Source organism: Furipterus horrens, unplaced genomic scaffold, assembly GCF_987537825.1.
Source record: "Furipterus horrens unplaced genomic scaffold, mFurHor1.1.pri manual_scaffold_15, whole genome shotgun sequence".
Taxonomy (NCBI): domain Eukaryota; kingdom Metazoa; phylum Chordata; class Mammalia; order Chiroptera; family Furipteridae; genus Furipterus; species Furipterus horrens.
Window position 1 is genome coordinate 22,930,587 of NW_028327185.1, and position 27,886 is coordinate 22,958,472.

General features: G+C 43.6%; 1 protein-coding gene across 2 annotated transcripts in view; it reads left to right on the plus strand.

Annotated features, from left to right (window-relative positions):
• MTR (5-methyltetrahydrofolate-homocysteine methyltransferase) overlaps positions 1-27,886 on the plus strand; it is an 89,550-nt gene that overhangs the window by 36,050 nt on the left and 25,614 nt on the right. For both annotated transcript variants that reach the window (XM_090263207.1, XM_090263206.1), the window contains 6 exons: positions 2,026-2,211; positions 16,832-17,011; positions 18,536-18,652; positions 18,930-19,070; positions 25,208-25,297; positions 26,335-26,487. In XM_090263207.1, the coding sequence (XP_090119333.1) occupies positions 2,026-2,211; positions 16,832-17,011; positions 18,536-18,652; positions 18,930-19,070; positions 25,208-25,297; positions 26,335-26,487 (867 nt within the window). The remainder of the gene's footprint in view (positions 1-2,025; positions 2,212-16,831; positions 17,012-18,535; positions 18,653-18,929; positions 19,071-25,207; positions 25,298-26,334; positions 26,488-27,886) is intronic.

Sequence of the window (27,886 nt, forward strand, 5' to 3'; positions counted from 1 at the left end):
TAAATATTTTGAAAATTTCAGGTACAGAGAAATTAGACTTGTTCAAAGTCAGAACAGTTGTTTATCAGCTGAAGAGTAGGTAGAGGGCTGGGCCAGGAGTCTGAGGACGCTCCTTGTAGTCCCAGGCATGTCAGTTAGTGATCGTTTGGTGAAGAAAGTCCAAACTGGAGAGAATTTTTCATGACTATTTGAGACAAACTGAGGACTTAGGCTGGGGAGCAAGGTCTCAAATGCTCCAGTGAGTAACAGTTTGCAGTTTCTTTTATGCATTTCAATATAAGGAGGGAATATAAGGAAGATTACACGGAGGTGGGGGAAAGCAGATTGGGGATTAGGTTACAGGATTATATGCTCTTGAGTGGTTATTTCAAAAGGGTGTTAACCTAGATGCACTGGGTTGCTTACGGCAAAGATAAGCTTTCACTAAAGAAGTTCTGTGCTTGGGTGTGCCTACCTGCGTGACCGGTCAGTTAGGAATTTAGAACCAGGTCACCCTGTGAGGCTACTTCCTGCAAAACCCTTCCTCATGCATAGACCCTAGTTTCCTTTCTCATCTCTGAAGTGGGTGTAATCGTATTTACTTAGTCTGACTAGGGAGTTGTAATGATAGAAGCGCCTTCTTAACTGTGAAGGACCCCATGTAACTTAAGACATTATTAATTAGTTAGTGTCTGTTTGCTACAGTAATTTTTCTTTCTTAATCTTTTTCTGGTTTTGACCTACTACTAAAATTGATTTGAGACCAAAGTTTGAACGATTGAGGTATACCATGAAAACATATGAGCAGCGAGGTCTGGATACCAAACTGCCAGCAAACACTTTAAAACATGGGCCTGTTATTGTCACTGTACTTGACCCTTCTCCTAGCACACTTGTCATTACCAGTATGCTAGGAAAGAGCTAAATGCATGCATTTTTGGTTCCCTTTTGTTCTCCTTTGGTGGTATGGCTTAAGGAAGAGCCACCTGCCCTGGGACCCTTTTCCTGAATCTCCCTTCCCTTGTCCCATGTGTCATACATGTGCTTTCATGATGGCCTGTGCTCTAGTATTTTCCACACTTTATGTCATTTCTTGTTTAATCATTTATCTTTATAAGTTCAGGGGAGCCAGGGACCAGCCCACCTAGCCATTGTTCCGAATTCAGCATGGGGCACAGCATGCCATCACTTAATCATTTATTGAATGATCAGCTGCCCCAGTCCTTCTTTCAAGTTCTTTTACCTTTCCTGGAATAAGAGGCATGAAGGCATGGGGAGTATTCAAAACGAACCTGTTCTCTCCCTGGCTGGTAGGCTCAGTGGATTGAGTGCTGGCCTGCAAACCGAAAGGTCATTGATTTGATTCCCTGTCAGGGCACATGCCGGCTTGTGGTCCAGGTCCCCAGCTGGGGGTGTTTCTCTCACATATCAGTGTTTCTCTCCTCTTTCTCCCTCCTTTCCCCTCTTTCTAAAAGTAAATAAATAAAATCTTAAAAAAAATAAAAATAAACGCAAACCTGTCCTCATTTGTGTATTCCAATTTTGTCCTTTATTTTAGTTGTATGCGTGTGTCGAATATTACATTTACTTTTTTTTTCCAGTCAGGAACTTGATTTTCCAAAGGGAAGATTGAATTTGAAAAACTTGGCTGGTGGACTGTTCCCAAGGGGATGAGGCTACACATTAATCCTTAGTCAGATCAGGGATATGGGAATCTGAGTGAGGTGCTGGCTTCAGAGTAGAGGCGCTTGGGAGTATGAACCAGTACAGAAGTCAGTGCGCTGACCTCCGGGATTCCATTCTGATGTCTGCCTGTGACCTTTGAGTTAGGATTTTCAAGCCCTTCATGCATGTGGTCTCTTGTAAGAATGGAATTACTTCAAGTATTTTGGGGCTTTAAGAACAGGTACATTAAAGTCCTATCTCTTTCACACTATCATTTGTTTATTGTTTTCCTAAAGAAGAAATGGGGACTCTTTGGGAGTCCTTGGAAGGGAACTGGCAGTGACTTGTCGTCTTCGTGATTTTCTGCCCTTGCAATCTCAGGTCCCCTTGTGCATTGACTCTTCTGATTTCGCTGTGATTGAAGCCGGCCTGAAGTGCTGCCAGGGCAAGTGCATCGTCAATAGCATCAGTCTGAAGGAAGGGGAGGAGGACTTTCTGGAGAAGGCCAGGAGGATCAAGAAGTTTGGTGCTGCTGTGGTTGTCATGGCTTTTGATGAAGAGGGACAGGTGAGCGATTTCTTTTGACCAAACTCTATTGTGTTATCCAGGCTAGACAAACTGGTGGGAGAACTGAGTCCAAATCAGCTGTCTGTGTGTGCATCTGTGTGTGTGTGTGTGTGTGTACCATAGTACCATATATCCACACATGTATCTGTGTATGAAAATTTGATATATAAACATCAGTTGAGAAAGAAATTATTCAGTAAATGCTATTAGAACAACTGACTATGGGTTTGGAAGAAAATAAAGTTAGAGCCCTGTTTCCCACCATAAACTAAAATAAAGTCCATATCAGTTAAAGATCTAAATGTATACAACAAAATTCTAAAGAATATATGGAAAAATATTCATCTAAACTTGAGAAGGCAGAAGGAAAACTGACAGAGCTCTCTACATAAGAATGTAAAATTCTGGCCCTGGCCAGTGTGGCCCGGTTACAGTGTTGTCCTGTAACTGAAAGTGTTGGTTTGATTCCTGGTCGGGGCACGTACCTAGGTTGCAGGTTTGATCCCGGTCTGGGTGCATATGGGAGGCAACCAGTCGATGATTCTCTCTCACATTGATGTTTCCCTTCCCCCCTTCCTCTCTCCCTTTCTCTCTCTCTAAAAGCAATGAAAAGATGTACTTGGGAGAGGATCAAAAACATTGTAAAACTTTGTATGGCAAAAGTCATGGTGCTGTTTTAATTAACTAATTTGCAGAAGAAGAAATACAAATAGCCAATAAGCCTATGAGAAGATACTGTATTTTGTAGTGATTACAGAAATAAAAAATGAAACAATAACAATATGTTAGATTCTTTTGTTAAATTTTTAAAAAGCAAAAGATTGATTAATGGCAGCTCTTATGTTTCTGCCATGGACTCAGTATGGGGCAACGGGAAGCCTCAAACACAATGACAGTTCAACTGGGTGATGCATGTGTAGTGATTATTGTATTGTTTTATTCCTCACATTACTTTCATAAATATTTTTGTATCTATTCAATATTTAATTTAAAACCATTTTTAAAAATTCATGCTCTATGATTCAGCCCCTCCTGGGAACCTTTTAATAGATTGAGTATGTAAGGGTATGTGTTCACAGTCACTGTAGCATTGTGGTAGCAAAAAGTTGAGAACACTCTAAATGTCCATTACTAGGTAAAATTTCAGTAGAATAAATACTGTGCAGCAGTTAAGGACGAGATGATGGAACCATGCCTACAATATATTGAATGAAAAAACAAGTAACATGATATGGGTTTTTAATAGAAAAGGTTTATATGGATATATGTGGGTCTATATAAATAGAGAAAAAAATTGTGGTTGTTAACTGCAGGGTAGGGACTTCTTATTTTGACAGGTGTTGGGATTTTATGTCATTTTTCTCTCCTATGTCTGTTTTTTGTATTTTTAAAATAAAACTGTTTTTAACAAAAATGTTATTGTACAAAAGATGTATTTTTATCTTGAGAGCAGTCCAAATCAGAAGACTGCAAAAGAAATAATGGTGATAATGAACATATATTGAACTTTTACTTTTACCAAGTAGACACATTACAGATGTAAAATAAGATTTTCTACCCAACATATAAATACTGGGTATATATACTTAATATTTTTATATTCCAAAGCACAAAAATGTTGCCAGATTCACTGTTGTCACACAGGTATAAGTGCTATGATTTGAGTCTAGAAAATCTGGCATCACTCTGTGGCATCTGTGCTGAATGGCCGGGGGAAGATTTAGGGGAAGGGAGAGAAGAGTGGGCTGTTTTATAAAAGCTGGTCTTGTAAAGCCCCTCTGAGAAGGAAATATTTGAAAACCTGAATAAAATGAGCAAACCATGTGGCATTTAGGAAAAGAGCAGAAGGGGTTCTAGCAAACTGAAACTTCTGCATGAATGAGATTACATCTGTGATCCTGTAACCCTTACCCCCCACTCAAAACGTTGGCATCTACCTACCTTTGCAAATATGGATTTACTCTTCAGATTATAACTCCATCTATTATGGTTGCCTTATGTTAGTATATGCATGTTTTACTTAGTGTATTATTGAATGAGATTGCAGTTTTAATTTTTTAAATTATATTTTATTTATGCTATTATATAGTTGTCTCAATTTTCCACCCTTAGCCCTTCTCCACTCAGCCTCTCCCCATTCCCTCGGGCAATTCCCACACCATTGACCATGTCCATGGATCATGTGTATAAATTCTTCGGCCACCCTATTCCCCCTGCTGTACTTTACATCCCCATGGCTATTCTGTAACCACCAATTTGTACTTCTTAATCCCTTCACCCTTTTTACCCTTCTTCCTGACTGCCTCCCATCTGGCAACTATCAGAATGTTTTCTGTATCTATGAATCTGTTTCTGTTCTGCTTGTTCATTTATTTTGTTTTTTAGATCCAATTGTTGATAGATATGTATTTATTACCACTTTATAGTTCATATTTTTGATCTTCTTTTTCTTCTGCTTAAGACCCTTTAACATTTCATATAATACTGGTTTGGTGGTGGTGAACTCCTTTACCTTTTTCTTGTCTAAGAAGCTCTTTATATGTCCTTTGATTCTAAATGATAGCTTTACTGGGTAGAGCAATCTTGGCTATAAGTATTTGCTTTTCATCACTTTGAATATTTCTTGCTAATCCCTTCTAACCTGCAAAGTTTCTTTTGAGAAATCAGCCGATAATCTTATGGGAGCTCCCTTGTGGGTAACTAACTGCTTTTCTCTTGCTGCTTTTAAAGTTCTCTCTCTGTATTTAACCTTTGGCATTTTAATTATGATGTGTCTTGGTGTGGGTCTTTTGGATTCATCTTGTTTGGGACTCTGTGCTTCCTGACCTTGTATGTCAATTTCCTTCACGAGGTTAGGTAAGTTTTCTATCATTTTTTTCAAGTAGGTTTCCAATTTCTTCCTTTCTCTCTTCTCCTTCTGGTACCCGCATGATGTGAATGTTGGTATACTTGAAGTTGTTACAGAGTCTCCTTATGTTATCCTCATTTTTTTGGATTCTTTTTTCTTCTTGGTGTTCTGATTGGTTGTTCTTTGCTCCGTATTCTCCAAGTTACTGATTTGATTCTCAGCTTCATCCACTCTACTGTTGTTTCCTTCTAAATTGTTCTTATTTCAATTAATGTATCCTTCGTTTCTGACTGGATCTGTTTTAGGCTGTTGAGATCCTCACTAAGTTCCTTGAGCATCCTTATAACCATGTTTTGAACTCTGCATCTAGTAGACTGCTTGTCTCAATTTTATTTCTTTTTCTGGATTTTTGTTCTGTTCTTTCATTTGGGCCATGTTTCTTTGTCTCCTTATTTTGGCAGCCTCCCTGTTTTTGTTTCTGTGTATTAAGTAGCGCCTCTATGTCTCCCAGGCTCGGGAGAGTGGCACAATGTAGTAGTGAAACTGGAAAAGTTGGCATTCATGCTGCCTCTTACTACCAAAACCAAGAGGTAGACATATGATTGAGTCTTTATGGGCCCTTTATTCAGATGCTGGCGATCTGAGGAGACAGAGGGTTATTTCCCTCAAAAACTGTCTTCCCACCTCATCTCAAGCTGACCTTTTTATAAGGAGAAGAAAGGGAAGGTATGGGGTTTGGAAAGAAGGTTAATCAGATAAAAGTTGCATTTTGGCTGGTGATTTTCCTAGTACTTCTTTATCTATTGATCAACAATTCTTTATCTGTGATCCCTTCCTGGAACACAATGGCTCACATGACATCTCCATAGCTATCAGACCCCTGAATTGCTTGTGATCTTCCGCAGTCATGCATTCTAGTTCCTGGAGTAACAGCTCTCCACATGCATGAATCGCTTAAGCCTATCAACTAGAGCTAAGGCTAAAGTCTTTAACTTTTGAGTTCCTCTATCATTCTCTCCACTGTTAGTTTTTAATCATCTTATTTCTCTAAGATTAGTTTAATCAAAGAAATACAAGCTAAAACAACACAAAAGAAGATAAGATTATTTAAAAATCATTTGGCCGTTGAATAAACAGTGCTTCCACATATTAGAAACCATCCTGCTGGCAATTTGACATGACTAAAGGCATAAGATACATTAGTGGTGTTGTTGCAATTCATCTAAAACAGTTTTAGTACAGTTGACAAAAGTTGCACATTTTCCAGCTGGGGCTACCTTAGCCTTTCTAGAGAAAACATTTCCCTGTCCTTTAGAGTTAGATAGGTTCCAGTAATCTTTCCAGGGGAGTACAAACACCCTCAAGACATGAAAAGACAGTTTGTTGACATAGGTTCCAGTCCACTTTTCTTGTAGTTGGCTTTCTGGGGATCCTGTCTCCCAAGTCTTGAGTAGCCCCTTCTCTCCAGGCTCAAAGAAATGTAGTGAACCTGGTGGGGAGAGGCCTCTGAGACACCGGAGGTCATTAATCATAGTTAACATCTGACTGAAATGCTGTACATAGTTCTTTACCTTCATTTCTTATCTACATACATATGTGCCATCCCAATCATAGCCTGAAAGGGTTTCTGTACACGATTTCATAAGGACTCAACTGAATCCCATTTTGAGGAGCCACCCTTATCCTGAGCAGGGCAATAGGTAAAACTTGATCCCAATGGAGATGAGTTTCTTGACACAGTTTTGCTACATCTTTCTTCAAGGTGTTATTCGTCTTCTCTATGTTCCCAGAAGCCTGAGGTCTCCATGCTGTGTGGAGTCTCCACTTGATTCTTAAAAACTTACTAACCTTCCAGGTGATTTCTGAAACAAAAACAACTCCATTATCACTGTGGATGGCGCTGGGTAGGCCGAAGCCGGGAATTAGTTCCCTCAGCGGGACTTTCATTACCTCCGTGGACTGCTCAGTTCTAGTAGGATAGGCCTCTACCCATCCTGAAAACGTATTAATAAAGACTAGCAAGTATTTCCATCCTTGGACCCTCAGTGTCTGGATAAAGTCTGTTTGTCAGTCCTCAGACAGGCACTGTCCTTAGTATTGTTTCTGTTTTTTCTTCTGGTGGTGATCTGTCCTGGGGTGGTTCTTCGGGCACACAACACATCTAGCTGTTGTTTTCCATATGGCTTTAGAAATTCCAGGACCTGTGAGCCATAGTGTAATATAGCTGGTTAATGAATCCCTTCCTTAGTGCATGGCCTCATCCAAATGCCACTCATGACTGGCTGTACTAAGTGTTCAGGAAGCAGTATAACTCCTTTCTCATTCTTTCTCTCACTTACTGTCAGGGCCTTCTTCATCAAAACCCTAGCTCTTAGCTTTCTCTAAGTCGGCAGTCGAATATTCAGGATTGATTGTGATGAGTCTAAAACAGGTACCGAAGGCATTAGAAATGTTCCTTCAGCGGCCTCTTTCGCTGCTCTATCAGCCAGATTGTTTCCGCTAGCCACTTCAGGGTCCTCTCTCTGATGTCGGGGACCAAGCATACCCGCCACCTGTGAAGGTACCTGAACAGCCTCCAATAAATTAAAATTTCTGTCACATGCTTAATTTCCTTTTTATTGGACGTTAATAGTCCTCTTCCTTCCAGCTACACATTCTCTCTCTCTGAAATCAGTTCTGCTAGAATAAACTTCATCAATTATTTCAGCACAGTCATGCACTAGCACAGCCGAGTCAGGCTCTGGGGGAAGGGAGGCAGGATGTAACTCAGTTACAGTTTTAAATTGCTTGGTATCTGCCCATTCTTCCAGCAGTGAGCCACAAATTTCCTTTTTGCTCTAGCAGGCTCAACACTGGATGGAGTGCATAAATGATGATAGGCTGTTTCAAGGAAAACGTTCCCGTTTCCTGTAAAGGCTCGCAAGTGGCTTCCACAACTCGCATGCAGGCTGGCCACCACTGGTCAGTGTGTTCTGGTTTCTTTGACAAGCCCAGTGAGACTCCTTTTGCCAGGTTCAAGCAGGAACTCAACAAACCTTGCTGCTTGTTGGCAAATCTGGGCCTTCTTTCCTGATACTTTATAGCCCCAAGATGCTGAACGGTTCAAGGTAATGATAGTATTAGTTAAATGATGCATCTATATATTGTAACAGAGTTCCTCCTAGTTTTAGATCTTTTCAGTTCTGGCTCAGGGTCTCCCCCCAAATCATGGGAGAGTTCTTGAACCCTTCTGTAAGACTGTCCAGCAGTACTGAGTCTTGACCCAAGATTCTGGGTCCTGTCACTTAAAAGCAAACAATGGTTGAGAGTCTTAGTCGACTGGAATGGAAAAGAAAGCATCTTTTAAGTTCAATACTGAATACCAGAGGCTGTCCCTGGTGTACTGGTCCATACAATGCCATTTACGGCCCCTAAGTCATGTCTTGTACTGGGAGCAGCAGGGCCGAATGAGTCCAGATTCCTGAAACTTCTGAGTTGTTGGGCGTATTCCTTCTAGGGTCTCTTTGTACAAGAGACACTGTCTCTTATTGGGAGTACCCACCCCTTGTGTGAGGCCAGCTTTAACAGCAGAAGCTCACTCAGCCCTCCCTGGCCTTCCAGCAGCCCACACCACTGGGTTACCCGATTCTCAACTTCTTCTGGCCAGGGTTGCTTTCCTGCTTCCCACGGTTTCATAAGGAACTGCCCTGTGCACTCTGGATGTGGAGCTGTTGTTCTTTTGGAGAGAAAATGGTCGGAGCATGGAGTTTTGACCACAAATCCCTTCCCAGAAGGGGAAAACAGTGTCTCCCACAGCACATTCTAATGGCTTCAAGAAAAACTGGCTCTCAGGGCTTCCAGAAATTCCAGTTCCAGTTCAGTTAGAGGTTTATTGACCACAGAATATGTCGCTCTGATATCAATGAAAAAGGTCTACAATTTGTCCCTGCACTGTTAATTTTACCCGAGTTCTCTGCAAAGGAACAGTGGTCCCTGCCAACACTTCTGTCTTGGAGAAAGCTGCCTCCCAGCTCACGCCCTGATGCCGGATAAATCAGTTCCTTGTAATAGGTCTCTTCTGCCTTTCAGTCTGCTGCCCCTGTGATGAAGTTCAGAGGGAGTGAGTCCAAGTAAGTCTGTCCATGGGCTCTTTAAGAGGAACTGCCTGGGACTCCAGAAGTTTTGGTTTCGATGGCCTCAATCCTCTTTGGTTTTTACAGCCCAAAGTTATGGAGACTTATCTTCCTGGCACTGGAACCCTGGGCTGGGGGGCCTGATGTGTGGCTGGGGCCCCTCACTCCTGAGATATCCATCCTGATTTTTATCCACTACATGTAGGCGTGGGACCAGCCCATTCCACATCTCTACTTCTTTTACCAGTCTTGATGTGGTTTATTCTTCAATTCTCTAGTTGTAGGACTAATGTTCGGTTCAGTTTCTGACAGTTCTGAATGATGGTTATTATATAGTTTAATTGTAATTATTATGTAGTTGTATAAGGAGGCGGGCCATGTTTACCTGCCACCATCTTGATCACACAATTTTAAATATTTAGTAGAATGAATGATGACCTTAATGCATAGATTAAGGTCATCATTCCTTCTACTAAAGTGTGGAGCAGTGGGATTGCTGGGTCACGGGGTCAGTTAACATTTGGCACACACTGTGACGTTGTCCTGAACGGAATTAGTAGCCGTCTTCTACTACTAGCTCAGTACGGTGGGAACTTTAGGCTAGTTTTAATTTTTACCCAAACATATATGCAGATAGTTAAAGAGACAGAAGTCTCCAGATCCTCCAGATCCCCAGAGGCAGCCGCTTGCAACTTCTTAGCTGTTTCTTGTCGTATTTACCTCCTCGTCTTCAAATTCCAGTTTCAGTGACTATTTCTTGCCTTCCTGTAGTGGTTAGGATCTGGCTTTTTCACCATCCTCTACCCCCGCTCCACACGCTTTTACTTTTATCTCACAATCCTCCCAATATAGTTAAAACTTTTGGGGGGGCTTATTTTATGAAGCAGTGTAAAAGCTGAGACACCCTGATTCCTCTTCCTTTCCTGCTCTCTACTTGTTTTCCACCAAGTTAATGCTTACTCTTTTGTTTGCTTTGTTTCTTACATACTTCAACTTTAAACTACCCCCTAGTTATGTACATTTCCAATATCCAGTGTATCCAAACACTTCAGTAGACTGTCATTTTAATTTCTTGAAGAATTCTCCTTCCTGGTTTTCTGACACAATCCGGAAAGGTTGCTCAGTAGGTGGACTGCGCAGCCGTCCCCATGAAATGTCCCTCAGCGTCCTGCGGCTTCCTCTTGCCTCCCTCCTAGGTTTTTAGGTCTCATCATTTCCTTGTTCTCGGTTTACTCTCTCATTTATGTATCTTCTGGTAGCTTCTTGCAAAAGAAAACATGGCAGTAAATATTTTTGAAACCTTATGTGTCTGAAAATGGCTTTATTCTACGTTTATACTTGACAACTGTATGGCGCAAAACCTGAAATCATTCTGTGTTTTGAGAACATTGATTTATTCCCCCTTAGTCTCCACCGGTGTTGCTGTTGGTGGGAATGAGGCTCATGGGGTTGCGAGGAGAGCATTTTGGGAGACCCACGCAAGGGGACAACATGGTCTGGTGATAAGATTTAATGGGGTCGAAAGAGGGCTGCCCCTGGGTGCCTACCTTCCTATTTTCATCCGTCTTGCTGTGGAAGAAATCCAGCCTTGTCTTCATCAAGGCCAAACAAAGAAAGGCCAGTGTCCAAAGGCTCTGAGCCAGCGGTCCGGCGTCAGCAGCCTCAGTCCCCGCTCATGTAGCTTAGCACTGTTCCCAGCTGCCATCGATGCGTTGCTGCCGTCCCCAGACTCGGCTTGGAGCCTGCTTGAAGTCCACATGGTTACTAGGGAGACAGAACTCAGAAAGCATGGGGTGAGTGTGTGTTACGGGGGTGGGGGAGAGAAGGGGTGAGCTCTTTGTGAAGCTCATTATCTCAGACTTGGGAAGCACAAGGCTCCTTTCAAACTAATCAATCAACTTACCAAGCTTTCTTGACCTTCTGATGGGTCCACCCTCTAACCAATCCATTCCCCAGATCTTCCAATGTTGTGTCTCTTATCCAATCTGATCCTTTCCGCAGGCTCGACTGAAAGGCATCTGTGGTGGCCATCCTGGCTCCTCCCGTGCATGTGCTCTACCCCTCCCCCCAGTGATCTGCAGGAATGGACCGGTGGTTCCCTGGGGAGCGTCTGAGCGTACATTCCCAGTGAAGCAAGCCGCAGTCCGCTTCCTAGAGTGAGAAACGCTCACAATAGCACACCGGGACACAGGACTTGAGCAGGAAAGTGAGGTGTTTATTCATGGGTTTGCAGAGTGGGACACACGGCCAGCTGCGAGAAGTAGACAAAGAAAACTGGTTTTATACTAATGTGATTAGCTCCCCCTCCCTAACACGAATTGCTCCCCCTCCCCTCTCCTTCTCCCCCATTTCTCCATTACTGGTTAATCCGGGTTCACAATCTAATGCGATTAACTACTTAACTAAGGGTGTGATTAACTAAGGATAATCTAGTTATAGGTCTATCTCCAAATTATTTGCAAAGTTATCTAGCTACATCATCCCATTTCTCTGTGTTTGGTGATAACAACCTTCCTCCTTTTGATCCCAGAGATATGTGTGAGGAATGTCATTTCCTCGCCCCTTTTCCACAATGCATCTGTTAATTATCTTCTGCTGGTTTGAGAGTCACTGGCTTCTTTATCCCTAACACTAGTTATGCTTAATAATGTCTTATCTCCTTTGTGTCCCTCCTTTATTAATACTTAGCCACCTATAGTAATATTATTGGTAAGAAGTCCAGTGCTATTGTAACCCTTGATTCTTTTTGGGAAAACAATTTATTTTTTCATTTTCCTGAGTGCTTCTTGGATCTTCTATGTCCACAGTGTTCTGAAATCTTACGATGATGAGCCATCCATTATGCTGGGCACTCAGTTGGCCCTTTCAGCCAGGAAGCTAACAGCCACGGTTGTAGGAAGTTTCCTTGAATTGTTTTAGCCTCCCTCTGGTATGCACATTATACAGATGTTAGGTGTTTTGCCTGCTTTCTTTTCCCTTCTATTTTCCTGTTCTGGCATTTGTTCTGCTTGTCTGTTTCTAGATTTTAAGGTAGAGCCAGTGGGATTTGTTTTCACCTTTGGTTGTAGGTTGTAGGTTGTGAAAGAAAGAGGAGTTGTTGGGTATTATTTCATGGATCTTTGGCCAGAGCAGTTGAAAGGGTGGGAGATGGAGAGAAGCAGGTTTGGGATGGGTAAGGCCGGACCACGATTATGGTGGCACGGGGAGTGTGCAGTTGTGTAGGTGATTCTGGGTTGCATCGAAGATAGAGTTCCCTTACTTTGGGATTATCTGTATGGAGACGGCATTTGAAGCAGGGTGACAGAGCTCAGCAAAGGAGAGGCCCCAGGGAAGAGGCCTTTGGACAGAGGAAATGTGGGAGCCACTGTGCTCCCAGGTGGGAGAGGAGAGGAGCCCCGTCATGGGGGGCGGGAGGAGCAGCCTGTTTGGTAGGACAGGGACCGGAGAAGAGGGTTCACTTGTTTTGTCTGCAAAGAACAAGCTTCCAGAAGCTCTCAATGAGCTGTTTTAGAGTTGTGAGCAGATCTGGTCGGTGAGACCAAGGATTTACCACTGGATTTAGAAACGGGGCAGTGAACGATCTTGCTGTCCTGCTTCCAAGGAGATGAAAGCTGCATCGGAGTAGATTCAAGAGAGGATGGGAGGGTGGGAGCCAGCAGGTGTAAGCGGCTTTTTTAAAGGAGTTTTACTGCAAAGGAGAAGAGAAAAATAGGGTGGAAACAGAGACAGATGTGAGATTAAGACAGGGCGTGTGTGTGTGTGCATGCGTGCATGTGTGTGTGTGTGTGTGTGTGTGTGTGTGTGTGTGAAGACAGGTGATGGGACAGTCAGTTTTGTAAGCTGCTGGGAATGCTCTGATAGAGAAAGGGGGCATGTGCTAGGTCCCTGCCCTGCCCTTGTGAGAGGAGCGGCGGTCAGTGTGCGAGTGGAGGGAGCCAGTTTGCTCACAGTGCTGGAGAGACGGCCAGCATGTGGGGGTGAGGGTGCAGATGGCAGGCAGGCCCGGGGCTGCTGGGTGGGCGTCTGTCTGGTGCGTGCTCTGTCCGTGCAGCAGGAAGCAAGGTCAGCCCTGAGAGAGGATGGTTAAACCTTGAATGGAAAGGAGAAACTCTCCCACAGGAAAGGTGGGCCCTGCCTGTGCTTTTCAAAAACACACACACCCTCTGGGCTCGATTTTCAGCTCCTTTTGTCTGGGATAAGACGTGGCTTCAGTAATTTTAAAGCCTTAGAAGTGATTCTCATGTAAACTTTGGTCAAAAACCACCAGCAGTTCGTCTCATTTAGTCCTTGTAGCTGCCACCTGGGGTAGCTGTTGTCCTGTTCACTGTGAGCCAAGGTCAAATGCCAGGAGACGGGCCTAGTGGAAGACTGATGGTACATTTACTTGATGGAACACTACGCAGCAGAGAGAAAGAAGGAACTCCTGCCTTTTGCAACAGCATGGGTGGAACTGGAGAGAATTATGCTTAGTGAAATAACCAGGTGGCGCAATACAAATACCATAAGATATAACCTGATACAGGAAACTAATGAACAAAACAAACAAATGATCAAAATAGAATCAGAGGCATGTAAACAAGGAACAGACTGACAGTAACCAGAGGGGAGAGGGGAGGGGGAGGAGTGGGGAAAGAAGGGGAAAGGTCTAGTCAAGGAACTAATGTAGATGACCCATGGACATGGACAAGGGGTGGGGATTGACTATGGGAGAAGGGAGAGGTGGACGTGGCAGGGGAGAGCTTGGGGGGAAAATGAGACAACTGTAACAGAAAAGCAATTAAAAAAAAAAGAAAGACTGATGCACGTGTCCCCGACCTGGCTTATCCCTGGACTTTGTCTGTTAGCACTGCTGGTGCTGGATCCCGCCTGAGAACAAGCTGTCCCCATTTAGATCGGAATGTGACCACAAATAATGTAGGGAAAGCATTTTAACTTGCCAATTATGAAAGAAATGCAAATTAGAGCAATATTAAAGTGATGTTTCATCCCTCCTACGCCCCAGGAAACTTAGAGATGCGCGGGCTCCGGCTGGTGCCAGCGTCCGCAGAAAGCCCCACTCGCCTGGGGCAGTGCCTGGGAAGGACTCTCACGCACATCGGGAGATAAAGATGATGGTGTTCTTGAAGGGGATGATCTCGTTTCTGAGGAGTTACCCCAGTAAAATGATTCAGCAGCACAACAGTGCTATCTATGCAGTTTTCTCATCATCTTTATTGAAGACATAACCAACCTAAAAGCACAACTGAAGAGAAGTTGGTTACTTAAGTTACATTATTCTGTTGGAAGAGTAAATAAAAATAGTAATTATGAAGATTAGGGAGCAGCATGACAGTGCTTACAAATTTAAATTAAAAATATAAAGTCAAAAATATAGACACTGCATATATGACTATGTTTAACTATTTGATAGACTGGAGCAAAATGCTCCGAAGAAGACAGTTGTTAGAGTAAGATGGAATTAAAGATGCCTTTTTAAAGACTCCTTTTCCTAATTAGAGTAATTTCCTATGATTATAGACATATATTCTCATAGAATTGTGGTTTTGAAACTTATAATGATCAAAGCAAAAAATACGTATACTCACAAAGTTCAGAAACCAACAATATGGTTATTTTGGCATAAAGGCCTGCCTTTCACCCACTGAGTCCTGGTGATTTGCTTCACTTCCGTGATGTCACTGGCGATAAGAGGAGAGCAGCTCTTTGAGATGGAAACCCCTGTTGGGACTAAACAGAGCAGAGAACTCACACCCAACTTTGTTTTAGCATCTGGTGTGGTCTTTGGTTTATGTTTATGATCCATGTTACAGACAGACCTGCTCGGTCAAGGCCAGCTGTGAAAGAGGGGCTGGCCTTGAGACTTCTGGGTTAGAAGGCATTTCCATTTCTTTGTTTTTTATTGATATATTTTGATCAACTGTTATTTTTAACCAAATAACAAAATACGGAAGACCTTTATTGTTGAAATTTCTGTGGGAAGAATAACTTTATCACTGCTCACTCTCTAGATGTAATTTTCCTTTACTAACTGAAATGATTATTTTCATATGACAGTTTTTGATAAGGTTTCCTAGAAATGTAATTATCATATAATAGCAGAATAGACTATTATTTTTTGTTTGCACATGTGTAAATTATATAAAAGAATAATCAATGTCATTCTATAAATGCATGCATTATAGTCAATACATTTTCCTATTTTAAAATCATTTGAAAATAAGATTCCAGTTTATGGAGAAATAAAGCCCCATTGGGATATTGATTAAAACTTAATTAATTTTAACCTAGAAAAAAATGAAGAATTGATGTCTTAGCACTATTCAGATTTGTCATTCAGGAATGTGCTCTGTCTTTCCAATTACTATTGAATCAAGTTCTATGTTTTTATTTAAGTAGGAAGGCTCAAGATCATGTCTAGGTATTTTGTATTGTTTTGTTGTGACTGGTTTTTTTTTTTAAATATATTTTTCCTTCAGTAGTGGTTTTTTTAGATTTTTATTTTATAACCCACCTTTTCCTTGAATTTAGAGAAATTGATACTGTTTTTTAGTTGCATATGTTATGTTTTCCAGTGTGGTATGCACCAGTGTTATAAATAGTTCTAGGCAGCCAAAGGCAATAGTTCTTAGTTTTTCCTTTATTTTTACCTTGCCTGAACCTTGGAGATGATTCTCGCATTTCCTCCTCTGACACACTCTGAACTTTGTGAAAATCTGACATAGTTTTGCATTTCAGGAGCCTCCTTTGTTGTGGCTACAGGGAGGTCCCACTCCCCACCTGAGATCACATGGTTGGGTGTTTCTGTCCTTAGGCTTTCTTTATCTGAGGGACTGTATTTTAACCCCATCATGTGTGAGAAACACACAGATGTGTCCAGGTTCCCTTCAGAGGCGGCAGGGATCTGGGGCTCAGAGCTGCGGTCGGTGCCCAGCTCCCGGCCTGGGAGTTCGCTTGTCTGGCAGGAGCCGCAGCACAGCACGCAGTTACATGCCTCCCTGTCCGTCTGTGTCTGACTCCTTCTTTCTCCGTTGTTCACCCAGGCGCAGCTAAGGGGCAGTGTGGGGGAGTGGAGAAAATGAGGGGGCACACAATAGGAAGTGACATGGGAGATTCCAGAGGCCCTGAGTCTCAGGAGGACGGGAAGCGACTGGGGGGTCATTGTTTTGAAGCGCCACCCTGGTGTGTTGTAGACTCAGGGCCTGAGGTCCCTCCACATTAACCAGCGTGGAGGCAGAGCAGGCACACCTGTCCTTGGAGCCCCGCGCGGCTCCTTCAGGGGGGTCTAAGAGAGCGCGGCAGTGGGGCCCTCCGGCGGCTCAGAGCTCTGCGGGCAGGCGGGGGAGGAGGGCGCTTGTTTGTGATCTGTCCTTTAGTAGTGTTGCAGCCTTTGTCACGTGTGTGTATGTTTTAGAAGCCTATTTATAATATACCACATATGTGCATGTAAGATTTCATTTTTACAGCAGTATAGCTGTTGTGCTGATGAGAAGACAGAGGGACTTAAACGCATTCCTCCTCTGAGATAATTTGATAACTGTTGAGAAGGTGCTTGGCATTTGGACTTTTATGAAATCCAAGCATTGAAGTACCAATGTGCCTCTGTTTTCATAGCTAACACTGTTTTCCTACTTAAATTACAATCAATTGTTCCTTTTTCCAGGCGACAGAAACAGACACCAAAATCACAGTGTGCACCCGGGCCTACCACCTGCTTGTGAAGAAACTGGGCTTTAACCCAAATGACATCATATTTGACCCTAACATCCTCACCATTGGTACTGGGATGGAAGAACACAACTTGTATGCTGTTAATTTTATCAATGCAACAAAAGTCATTAAAGTAAGTGTGGGTATTTTCTCTTTTCTACCCAAGATGTTGTTCCAGTTGACCACATGGCTCCAGTGAATAGTTTGAACTATCATGTGTGTATGAGTATTTATTGGCTGGGAATGTTGACGTTCTTGTCTTCAGGTAGTAAATTGGTTTTCTGAAATTGAGGGTCCTTTATCCTTTATTATTTTTCTTTTATGTGTTATTTTAAACTTAAATATAACACACACTACAGAATATATAAAAACAGAGTGTAAGAACTATAAGCACACAATAGCTCTCATTTAGACCTTGAATAGAATGTAGCTATGGCCCGTGTCTCTCATTCTGACTGCACCTTCATCCTGAGTTTTGTTGCTTTTTCTTTATGACTTTTATCAATTTTATTTGTACAGTCAATCTGAATTAGCCATGGGTTCTATACTTTCATATTTACCTACTCACCAAATTTTATCTGTGGCCCCAAATCAATACTTGTGTGGCCTTTGCACTTCTTCTGGGACATACCCCTGTGCAGAGTGGCTGTCCCACCTTTTCCCAGAGGAGGTCAACCAGGACACACATCTGCTGCTTGTTCAGTGCTCATTCTGTAAGCAAGTGTCCTTTCCATGGTCAATTTTGAGCGTACTTTTCCATTTTGGAGCCTTTTCTCGGGGACGGAGTCCTCTCTGTGAATGACCCCAACACGGGCTGCGGTGCTGTCTGGCTCCTAAGAGCAGGAAGGCTGGCAGGTGCCTTGTGGAGGAAACACGTGTGTCAGAGAAGCTTTGTTTAGACTTGGGTTGTAATGCTGTTAGCTGGGAGCTCAAGGTTGGTGGATCAAAGACATACATCAGATAGATGTCCTGAAGTGAAACACACATAAAACAAGATTATATATTGATCAGTTGATGCAAACTTTGGGACCAGAGGCTCAAAGAGCCTAGTCCTGTATTTGCTCAGGAGCAGTGGTTCTCAGTGTTCCCCGAGTGAGTGTTTGTGGTGACTTGATGGAGCATGATCACCACAAATAATGAGAATCGACTGCATAAAGAGTTACAGTTTAGTTTTTCCTGTTTCTGAGCTTAAATCTAAGATTTTTCCTTACTCAACTTCATTTTAAAGATTGATCTGTGTATAGCTGTACTTTGTCCATTTTTATTAATGTATAATATTCCATTGTGTAACTGCTCCACAGTTAACCGTTCTGCTCTTGATAGACTTTTGGTGGGTTGCAGTTTTTGGACATTTTGAGCAATGCTGCTGTGAATGTCCCTGCATATGTAGCCTGGGCACATGTGCACGAGTGTCTCTGTAGCACACATCCAGCAGCGGGATGGTCGAGTCCTACAGAAAATGGACGCCGTCTCCCATTTAGGGGGTTGTTACTTCAGCCGGCAGTTCCATGTTGATTCTTGACGTTGTTACAAGGTGTGATGGGAACCTTGAAATTGAACCTTTCACTTTCTACTTTTATATATAAAGTTTAAGGAATGTCATTGCTGCTTTTGGCCAAATAGGGGTACCTTTTCACTTAAAATTTTTTTTTGCTAGGAAACATTACCTGGAGCCAAAATAAGTGGCGGTCTTTCCAACTTGTCCTTCTCCTTCCGAGGAATGGAAGCCATTCGAGAAGCAATGCACGGGGTTTTCCTGTACCACGCAATCAAGGTAGAGCGGACGCCTGTTTCCTTTGAACTCAGCTTTCACCTGGGGCAGGGCTCCGGCCTGCTGCAGTTTCTGGGAATGAACTCTTACTGGAGCAGAGCCGCAGCCACTCCCTTGTGGATGGTCTGTGGTGTTTCCATGCAACAGCAGCGGAGCTGAGTCACGGCGACACAGACCGTGGCCTAAACTATTGTCTGTCTGGCCCTTTACCAAAAGAGTGTGCTGACCTCTGACTGAGAGTGTCACTGGAAATTCCCATTTTTCTTTGTGTTGCCCTTAGTTTGGAATGGACATGGGGATAGTGAATGCTGGAAGCCTCCCTGTGTATGATGACATCCATAAGGAACTTCTCCAGCTCTGTGAAGACCTCATCTGGAATAAGGACCCTGAGGCCACTGAGAAGCTCTTACATTACGCCCAGGTAGAGGAAGTGCTCTGACGGTGGCTTCCCTGTCTCCGAATTTATTGCTCACGTGTGGTTGTTAGACCTTCGTTGTAGAATAGAAGCAAGGATCTAGTTGCTCTTTGGACAATTGAAGGATTTTGCAGAGAGCTCTAGAGGAGGAGTTTCAGTGAGCACAGGAAGGACAAATGGGCCATGTGCAAGCTGCTCAGTGTTCTGAACTTACGTTTCAATTTATTTTAAAATATAAAATTAATTTTTCTCATACCAAAGTAACGCAATTCTAGAATATTTACAAAATGCAGATAAGCAAAAGAAGAAAATAAAAATCACTCATAACTGTACTGCCCGAAGTCAGCTACTGTTGAGAGTTTGTTGTAACCTCGTTGGCCTGGTTCTTTGTTTGGTTTGTGTTTGTTTGATTTCCCAAGGTGTGTTCGCAGAGGTAGGTCTGCGCACATGCACACACACGGGTACATTTTGTACAGAAACAGAACTACTCTAGATGCATGTTTGGTAAACTGTTTAGTGGTATACTGGGAACTCCTTTCCATTTTATTAGATATTTTTCTACCTCGCAATTTAAGTCGGCTCCTTTGGATTTTCTTACGTGGCTGGAGTTACCTGGTTCCCTCATGTTTACATTTGTGCTCCTGCTTATGCGAGGATCCCCTCCATCGGGGTCAGGCCGCTGGAGTTCAGGGCTTGGGTATGCACACATTTGTTCAGCGGATGTGAGAGGAGTTATAGTTAATCTAAAAATCAGTTGCTTGTCTCCCACTTACTATGTATTGGACAGTCCTAGGCACATTACGTATCTATCATGGGTGCTGCTTCCTAGAATTCAGTTTAAGGAAAGATGAGATCTTTACCTCAAAAGAACTTGCTTTTAAGTTTACTTCAGAAAGCGATGGCTGGGAAAGTGGTGAAGTCCTTCTGTGTATTTTGCCACCCTTGTTAATGTTTTCCATGTTAAAATCAATTCTTTCCTCCTCCATCAAAGAGCACTTGTTGGTCCTGTGAGAAGGGCAGGACGAGTTAGGATGAGTTGTGTCCTTGATTTGCTGGTCAGAGGGTCACACGCTTTAGATTCTGAAGCTGCGTGTGTTGTCCTTCCGCTCAGTGAAGCTGATTGCAGTTCAGACGCTGCGTGAATGCGTGGCCCCCTGCTCAGCTCCTTAAAAATATTTCTCATGTGGGCCCAAGACAGAATGTCTGGTCTCAATTGTTGCAAATAGAACCAACGTCCGCTTCAACTTATTCCATGAGAAACAGTTGCTTCATTTCTTTCTCCATTTTCATGGCTGCTTTTGCTCATGTAGACAGAGTGCTTAACCCTTTACTGTTCTTTTAACTTCAAAACATGGATGTGAAACCCTATTCTGTCTTTGTCTTAGCCTATCTTTCATCTGGTGGACGACCTTGTGTTCATCACTGAGGGTTCAGTTGAAGGCCAAAAGGGCATCACAGCCTCTCTAATCATGAAGGTGTGCTAGAACGTTCTTAATTGGCCCATGAAATCATGTGCCGTTTCATTCCTTTCTCCACCGTCCAGGTGAGACCGTGTTCCCACTTAGGAAGGGTGGGCTCCTCATCTGTAGGACTGTTCTCATTTAAGGTTTTGTTGGCTCTGTGTTCTGCCAGTCATTCTTTTTGGTCCGTCTTCACTTTTAGCATTTGTTTACGAGTTTTTGTTTCTGCATACGGTGCTGAGCTGCCAAGAGGTTTTGCCCCTGGGACACAGCATAACCGAGAGAAACCTTAATAGCAATTTCAAGAGCTTAACAATTGTCATACAAGAAATCACCTCCCTCTTAATGTAACCACAAAGACTTATTACAAGCCCTTGTCAAGTAGGCTATATACATCCAAGGTGACCTCTGACCATTAAGGGAATTAATAACAAAACAAGGGTACTCGATTAACTCCCGGGATGCGCCAAGTGCAAATGGAACATGAAAAGCAGGAATATTACAAGGAAAATAAGGGTTGGGTAATTTTTTTTCTTTATAAGAGAATGATTGTCTCTTTTTGTTACTAAGTGATGAAGTCTGCAGCCAAATTCCTGTCCCATACATTATTGAGAAGGGTGGAAGGAGTCCTAAACTCTGATCCTACTTTTGGTGAATAAGTGGGTTGAGAAATAATTCCCCTAATTTGATGCAGACGCCAATGTTTTTGGTGTCTAAGGTATTATGGTAATTTGTTATTCCCATGAAGTTTCTTTATTAAATGGTACCCTAATAGAGGTCATGATTCCTTTGCGCAAAGACTGCAAAGATCTCTGTTCTGAATGGGATGGTTCTTAAATGACCTTGGGTTGTGAGAATATTCTTGATACTTTTCTGGAAAAAAGGCCTTCTGTTCTTTGATCTGACCTTGATCCTGCCCATTGCCACTGGAGCTCTTGTTCTTCGCAGGCTTTCTCTCAAGCAATTCCCTCCCACTGATGCTGGTCCAGTTTGATGCCAAAAACAAAACACAGTTATAATAGGGAAAGGAGCAGAAGCTACTCGAGACCAGTAGCTGCAGACACAGGGTGTAGCCAGATGGCCATGACCACTGGTTGGCCGGTTTGCTTGGTAGCTTTCTGTTTGATGAGCTTCCAGGGTGTGTGCTGTCTGGTCTAACTTGTCTGTGAAACTGTGCAGTGGCTCGTATTCAGGTCCTGGAGAATGTCCTTTTGAGGGACTAGTTGGAAAGCCACACTGCCCTCTAAATAGCTGCTTTTAAATGGTACTGTTTCCCCTGAAGTATTGGTTTTCTGAAGCATGTCCATCACGTGGGGCCCTTTTCCTTCTTTGCAGAGCTGGCACTGTGGTGGAATCTTCACACAGCCCTCTGTCCTCATTTGCCCTGCTAATAATCACATGTGTTTCGACCCCTCTGCTCCCCGTATGTGCTACACACTGTGAAATTTTTTGTGAACATACCAGGTCCTTTTTCCAAGAGTGTTTGGAACACTCTGCCCTGTTTTTACCTATCAAACTCCATCCCACAGGCCGGAATTGACTACCGTGTGGTTGACAGAACAAATGGTGTTCACATGTATCAGGTGATGTGAATGTGAGCTTTAGGTCTTTCTCTTTTCCCTTCCTTCTTCCCTCCCTTCCTTCCTTCTTCCTTCCTTCCTTCCTTCCTTCCTTTTTTCTTCCCTTCCCTTCCCTTCCTTCCTTCCTTCCTTCTTCCTTCCCTTCCTTCCTTCCTTCCTTCCTTCCTTCCTTCCTTCCTTCCTTCCTTCCTTCCTTTCTTCTTCCCTTCCCTTCCTTCTTCCCTCCCTCCCTCCCTCCCTTCCTTCTTCCCTCCCTTCCTTCCTTCTTCCTTCCTTCCTTCCTTCCTTCCTTCCTTCCTTCCTTCCTTTCCTCCTTCTTCCTTCCCTTCCTTCCTTCCTTCCTTCCTTCCTTCCTTCTTCCCTTCCCTTCCTTCTTCCCTCCCTCCCTCCCTCCCTTCCTTCTTCCTTCCCTTCTTTCCTTCCTTCCTTCCTTCCTTCCTTCCTTCCTTCCTTCCTTCCCTCCTTCCTTCCATGCCACATCGCCCTAGTTTTGGGGTTTTTCCCTTCAATAAAGGTCAGAATTGATAACCTATGAATTTTGCAAATTTTTGTGATATTTTTAGTTTTCTTTTCAATTGAACTATAATTGATGTATAACATTACATTCATTTCAGGTGTATAACATTATGACTTGATATTTTCATATATTGTGAAATGATCACCGTGAGTCTAGTTAACAGTTTTCATCATACATACTTACAGATTTGTTTTTCTTGTGATGAGATCTTTTAAGATCGACTCCCTTAACAACTTCCAAATATTCAATACAGTATTAATAACTAGTCACCATACCGTACATCACAGTCCCAGGACTGCACCTTTTGACCCATTTAGTCGTTTCACCCACCCCTTTCCTCACCTCTGGCAGCCACTGATCTGTACTTAAGAATTCACCGGTTTTAGACTCCACAGATAAGTGGGACCATACAGTACTTGTCCCTCCCTGTCTGACTCATTTCACTTAGCATAATGCCCTCCCGGGCCATCCATGCTGTCACAGATGGCAGGGTTTTTCTTAATGGCTGAGTCATATTCCAGGTACTGTATTTCTTACTTATTTGCCTATTGATGGACATTTCCATGTCTTGGTTATTGTGAATAATGTTGCCAATGATGTTTTAAATTATTATCTTCTTTAGACTTTGTTATGTTCGAGAGGCACTGGTCTTCTGAAATGTCGGAAAGCCCCTGTGTTGTCATTGTTTCAGGTCACTGCCCCAGCCCTGCCTCTCGGAGTCCTCCCCAGTGCTCCCTTCTCTTGCACGTTGCCTGTCACGTGAATGCCCTTCTGTTAGCCCTTTCTCCCCTCCTGTTACCACCACTGTCGTCCAGGCCTTCGTCATGGACTGCTGAGTCATTCTCCTCCTTCTGGGCTTCTCTTTAAAATACTACTTTGAATGTGATTCTGCAGCTTTAGAACTTTGAATTGGGTTTTCTCCCCACTCCTGACCCCACACTGCCTGGAAGGTTAAATCCAAATTTTGTAGCCTGGATCTCTGGTGCTATGGGACTTGGCCTCTACTATCCTGTACAAACATTGCTCCAGAAGCATACATTTTTGTTCAGCATTATATCATTCAGCTAATACTGACTGAACTCTCGTTCCGTGCTGTGCAGGCTACTGACCTTGGAGCAGCAAAAGGGCGGTTTCGTGAGCCATGCAGCAGCGTGTAGGGGCAGTTGTAAGGCCGTGTTGTAAGTGCTGCGACAGAACGGACGGGATGCTGTGAGGTTGCCTGGGAGGGACACTGCGCCCAAAGGCGAGGGAGGTCGGGTGAGGCCTGAGGCTGGACAGAGTTAGCCAGGCTGAGTCTGCTGTTGGAGGGTGGTGCTGGGGGTCCCTGACAGGGGACGCACGTCTGCATCTAGCTGGGGCCTGGCATTGTGGTAGGTGCCGAACAATGTGCATCAGATGAACACGCGTGTGGGCCTGGGGGTGAGGATGCTGGGGAGTGTAAGGAACCGGTGTGTTCAGCGGAGCTCAGCTTGCAGGGAAGGGCAGAGGATGAAGCTACAGGAAAAAGCCAGACTGGCCGTACGGTGGATTTCTTCACGGGTGGGCAGTTTGACCAGATGTTCATTTTGGAATTTCCCTCTGGCTACTGTGCAGAAGGTGCATGGAAAGCAGGGTGAGTCTGGGCTGCAGGGCCCAGCTAGTCGCTTGGCCTGTGAAAGTGGAAGCAGGTGGAGAGAAGTATTGAGGAAGCGTTCAGTATTACCATGAAGACTAGGTGACCCACTAAACGGGAGCAATGGGTGGGTATTCCCGGAAGACATGGTTTGGGCAAGTGGTGTGCCAGTGAGGAGGAGGTGATGTTAGGCGGCACTCCCGTTCGCCTGGTGTGCCCTGACCGTTGCCCCTTGTCCCTTTGCCGAAGCCGCCAGCTTCTTCAGTCTCTGTCCACCCCTGTCTGATGGTCACACCTTCAGCCCTTAGCGCGTGCTTGCTCTTGTGGCTGACCCGTGCACCTCCCTCGCAACGAGGCGAGGCCCCGCAGCACCACCAGCCACGTCTGACTCGGCTTCATTGCTGCGCCTCTGCACAGACCTGTGGGCCGTGGCGGTCCTCGCTGAGAGCTCTGCAAGCTCATCGGACGGCGGGGCAGAACTTCTCGGACTGTCCTGGGGGTCTTTTGTCCAAAGTTATCTTTTAGGAAAGAAGGAGAGAAAATATGGAACCTCACTGTTCCTCTACTAAAAGTTCAAATCCTAAAAGGTTAATGCTTCCCTCAAACATTTATAGAGACCTTTGTTTGTTTGCTTTTTAGATTTTATTTATTTCCAGAATGAGGAGAAGGGAGGGAGAAAGAGAGGGAGAGAAACATCAATGTGTGGTTGCCTCTCACACGCCCCCAGCTGGGGACTTGGCCCGCAACCCAGGCATGTGCCCTGACTGGGAATCGAACTGATGACCCTTTGGTTCACAGGCTTGCACTCAATCCACTGAGCCACATCAACCAGGGGCATTTTTGGAGCTCTTTATTCATTCTGGATACATTACTAGGGGCTAGAAATATGAAAGAAGGATAAGGCATAGTTTTTGCTGCCAAATAGTTCAGTAAGCACCTGTTGTATTTGTGTCTCTGTCCTGATTTCATTTAAGACTCATGGCAAAGAAGGAAAGAAGGTTGTCCAGACAGATGAGTGGAGGAATGGCCCCGTGGAAGAACGCCTGGAGCATGCCCTTGTGAAGGTGGGCCGTGCGCACTGCACGGGGGGAGCAGGGGGCATGGGCCCCAGTCCTTGACTCATGTTGCTGCTGCGGGGGAGGTGCTGACAGCAAAGGAGCTTCCCTAGACCACCCCTCCCCACCCATCCTCCACCTCGGGCACATTTGGTGATCTCCAGAAACATTTTTGGTTGTCACAACTGGGGTGGGAGGTGTTACCGGATCCAGTGGCCAGGGATGCTGCCCAACTTCCTACAGTGCACAGGACAGGCCTGCAGGACAAAGAATCATTCGGCCCAAAATGTTAGTAGTGCCAAGCTTGGGAAACGCTCTCCTAGACCAAGTTGCTGTGATTCCATCAAAAAACTCTTCTGCTGATAACTGTAATTTTAGGTGAGATAATCCCTTGGCTTTAGTTTCCTCATTTGTGAATCTGGAGAATTTCCGAGTTCTTTCCTTTTTCTCCTGGCTCTAGAATTTTAGCTTTTAGCTTCTTGAGATTCACATGTCAGGTTATGGAACTAGTCAGCCACAGCCAAGGATCCTTGAACTAGGGGCTCTGGAGGACAGGGCTTGATCCCTGGAGGCTGGATAAGTTGGAGGCTGTGTGAGTGTGAACCTCACCTACGCGTCCTGCCCATTGTCTTTCCACCCTGGCCCCGCATACTGCAGTGAGAAATGCTAATCTCATAGGAGATACTTATTAATGTAAAATCTGGGAAACCACTAGGATGAAAAGTATATCTCACTTATTAGTGCTCCTTCTCTCACTCAGAGCTCAGTTTTACTGAGTACATACTTTGTGTCAATAAAGCCGCTAAGCACTTCGAAAAGCTGTCTAGTTTAATCCTCAGTGTAGCCATATGAGGTAGGTACTATGTGATATTGTGATTTAGGAAACCGAGGCTCGTGAATCCCCTGAACTGATGATAGAAACCAGGATTTGAACCATGCAGCCTGATTCTAAAACCTGTACTCTTAAGCATTTCCCCAATTCACTCTTTGTTGGCTGTTTAGACTTAAGCCACTATTTTATGTGACACCCCCCCCCTTTTTTTTAGGGCATTGAAAAACATATTATTGAGGATACTGAGGAAGCCAGGTTAAACCAGGAAAAATATCCTCGACCTCTGAATATAATTGAAGGACCTCTGATGAATGGCATGAAAGTTGTTGGTGATCTTTTTGGAGCTGGAAAAATGTTTCTGCCTCAGGTTGGCAAAAGATGGGCGCGGGGACATTTTCACAATTAAATGAAAAAGCCTTCGTCTATTAATAAATAGTGATATATTTCTCAGCTTTTAATTTTGAAAAGGGCTCAAGGGCATTGAGATTTGGTCATTTTTTCTCTAAATGTGGAGGTTAGAGGTCATCTAGAAATTCTTAACTTCTAATCACCATGTCTGGTCCTCTGTGCTACTTCTCCCCAATGTGGGGGGAGCTGTCTGCCTGCCCTGCATTAAAATAAAACCCAAGGTTAATGTAAAGTTAATGTTAGGAACATTGGATTTGACCAACCAAAATTCATCTTTTAGGATGTATATTTTGAAAAAGTCATTACCATTTTAAATACTGATATCCATTCAGTATGTTTTGAGTAAAACCAGAACTCTCATTTTGATTTATAGCAGCTGCTAATCCAAGGGCTTGTTGAGCTGTCTGGGTTTGGGGCAGGGGCTCACAGAAATGAAAACACACTGTTCATTTTTTCTTAATTACTTGTTCCTGGCTGATAATTGTCTATTTCCTTCATAACATTCATCCTTTCTTATTCTGAACAGGTTTATTGCTTTATAATTAACACGCACTAACCGGTGCACGTTTACAGGACGCAGTTTGGTAATGTCACACGTGGCAGCCCCGCCGCCACCAGGCTCCCACAACTCCCTCAGGATGGCGCCGGTCATTGTCCTGTCTTTTTGGTCTCCTCCAACCTGTGCAAACTCCTCAGCCGAGGTTTTTCATGATGAGGACTTAGTTTTAACTTTTCACTTTTATGTTAACTTTCGACTTACAGACAGATTGCAAATGTATATCCCTCACCCAACGTCTTCCCCTAGTATTAACAGTTGTACTTGCTCGTAGGACAGTTATCAGAACCAGGAAGTTAACATTCGTGGAGTGCTGTTAAATAAAGACCTTAATGAGATTCCACCGGTTTTTCCACTACTGTTTCCTTTTTGCTCCAGGATCCCGCTTTCCTTTTATCCTGCCTTCCCTGACAGTTCCTTTTGTGACCTTGACTTTTGAAGAGTCTAGTATAGTTATTATGTAGACTGTCGCTCAATTTGAGTTTGTCTGAAATGTTCTCATTTTTGGCAAGAACCCAGAGTGATGCAGTGCCCTTCTCTGGGGATCATGTCAGGAGGCCCATGATGTTGCTGCCTCATTACTGGTGATGTTAATTTGCATCATTTGGGTAATGGCATCTGCTGGGTTTCTTCACTGTAAATCTACTTGTAGGGAGAAACTCTGACACTGCAAATATCCTGATTCTTATCACACTTCCACTCATGAATTTTAGCGTACATTGATGGATTTTGTAAAAGGCCCTGTTCTCGCTTAGCATAAACCCTAATTATAAGAGAATTATAATGCTGGGGATCGAGAACA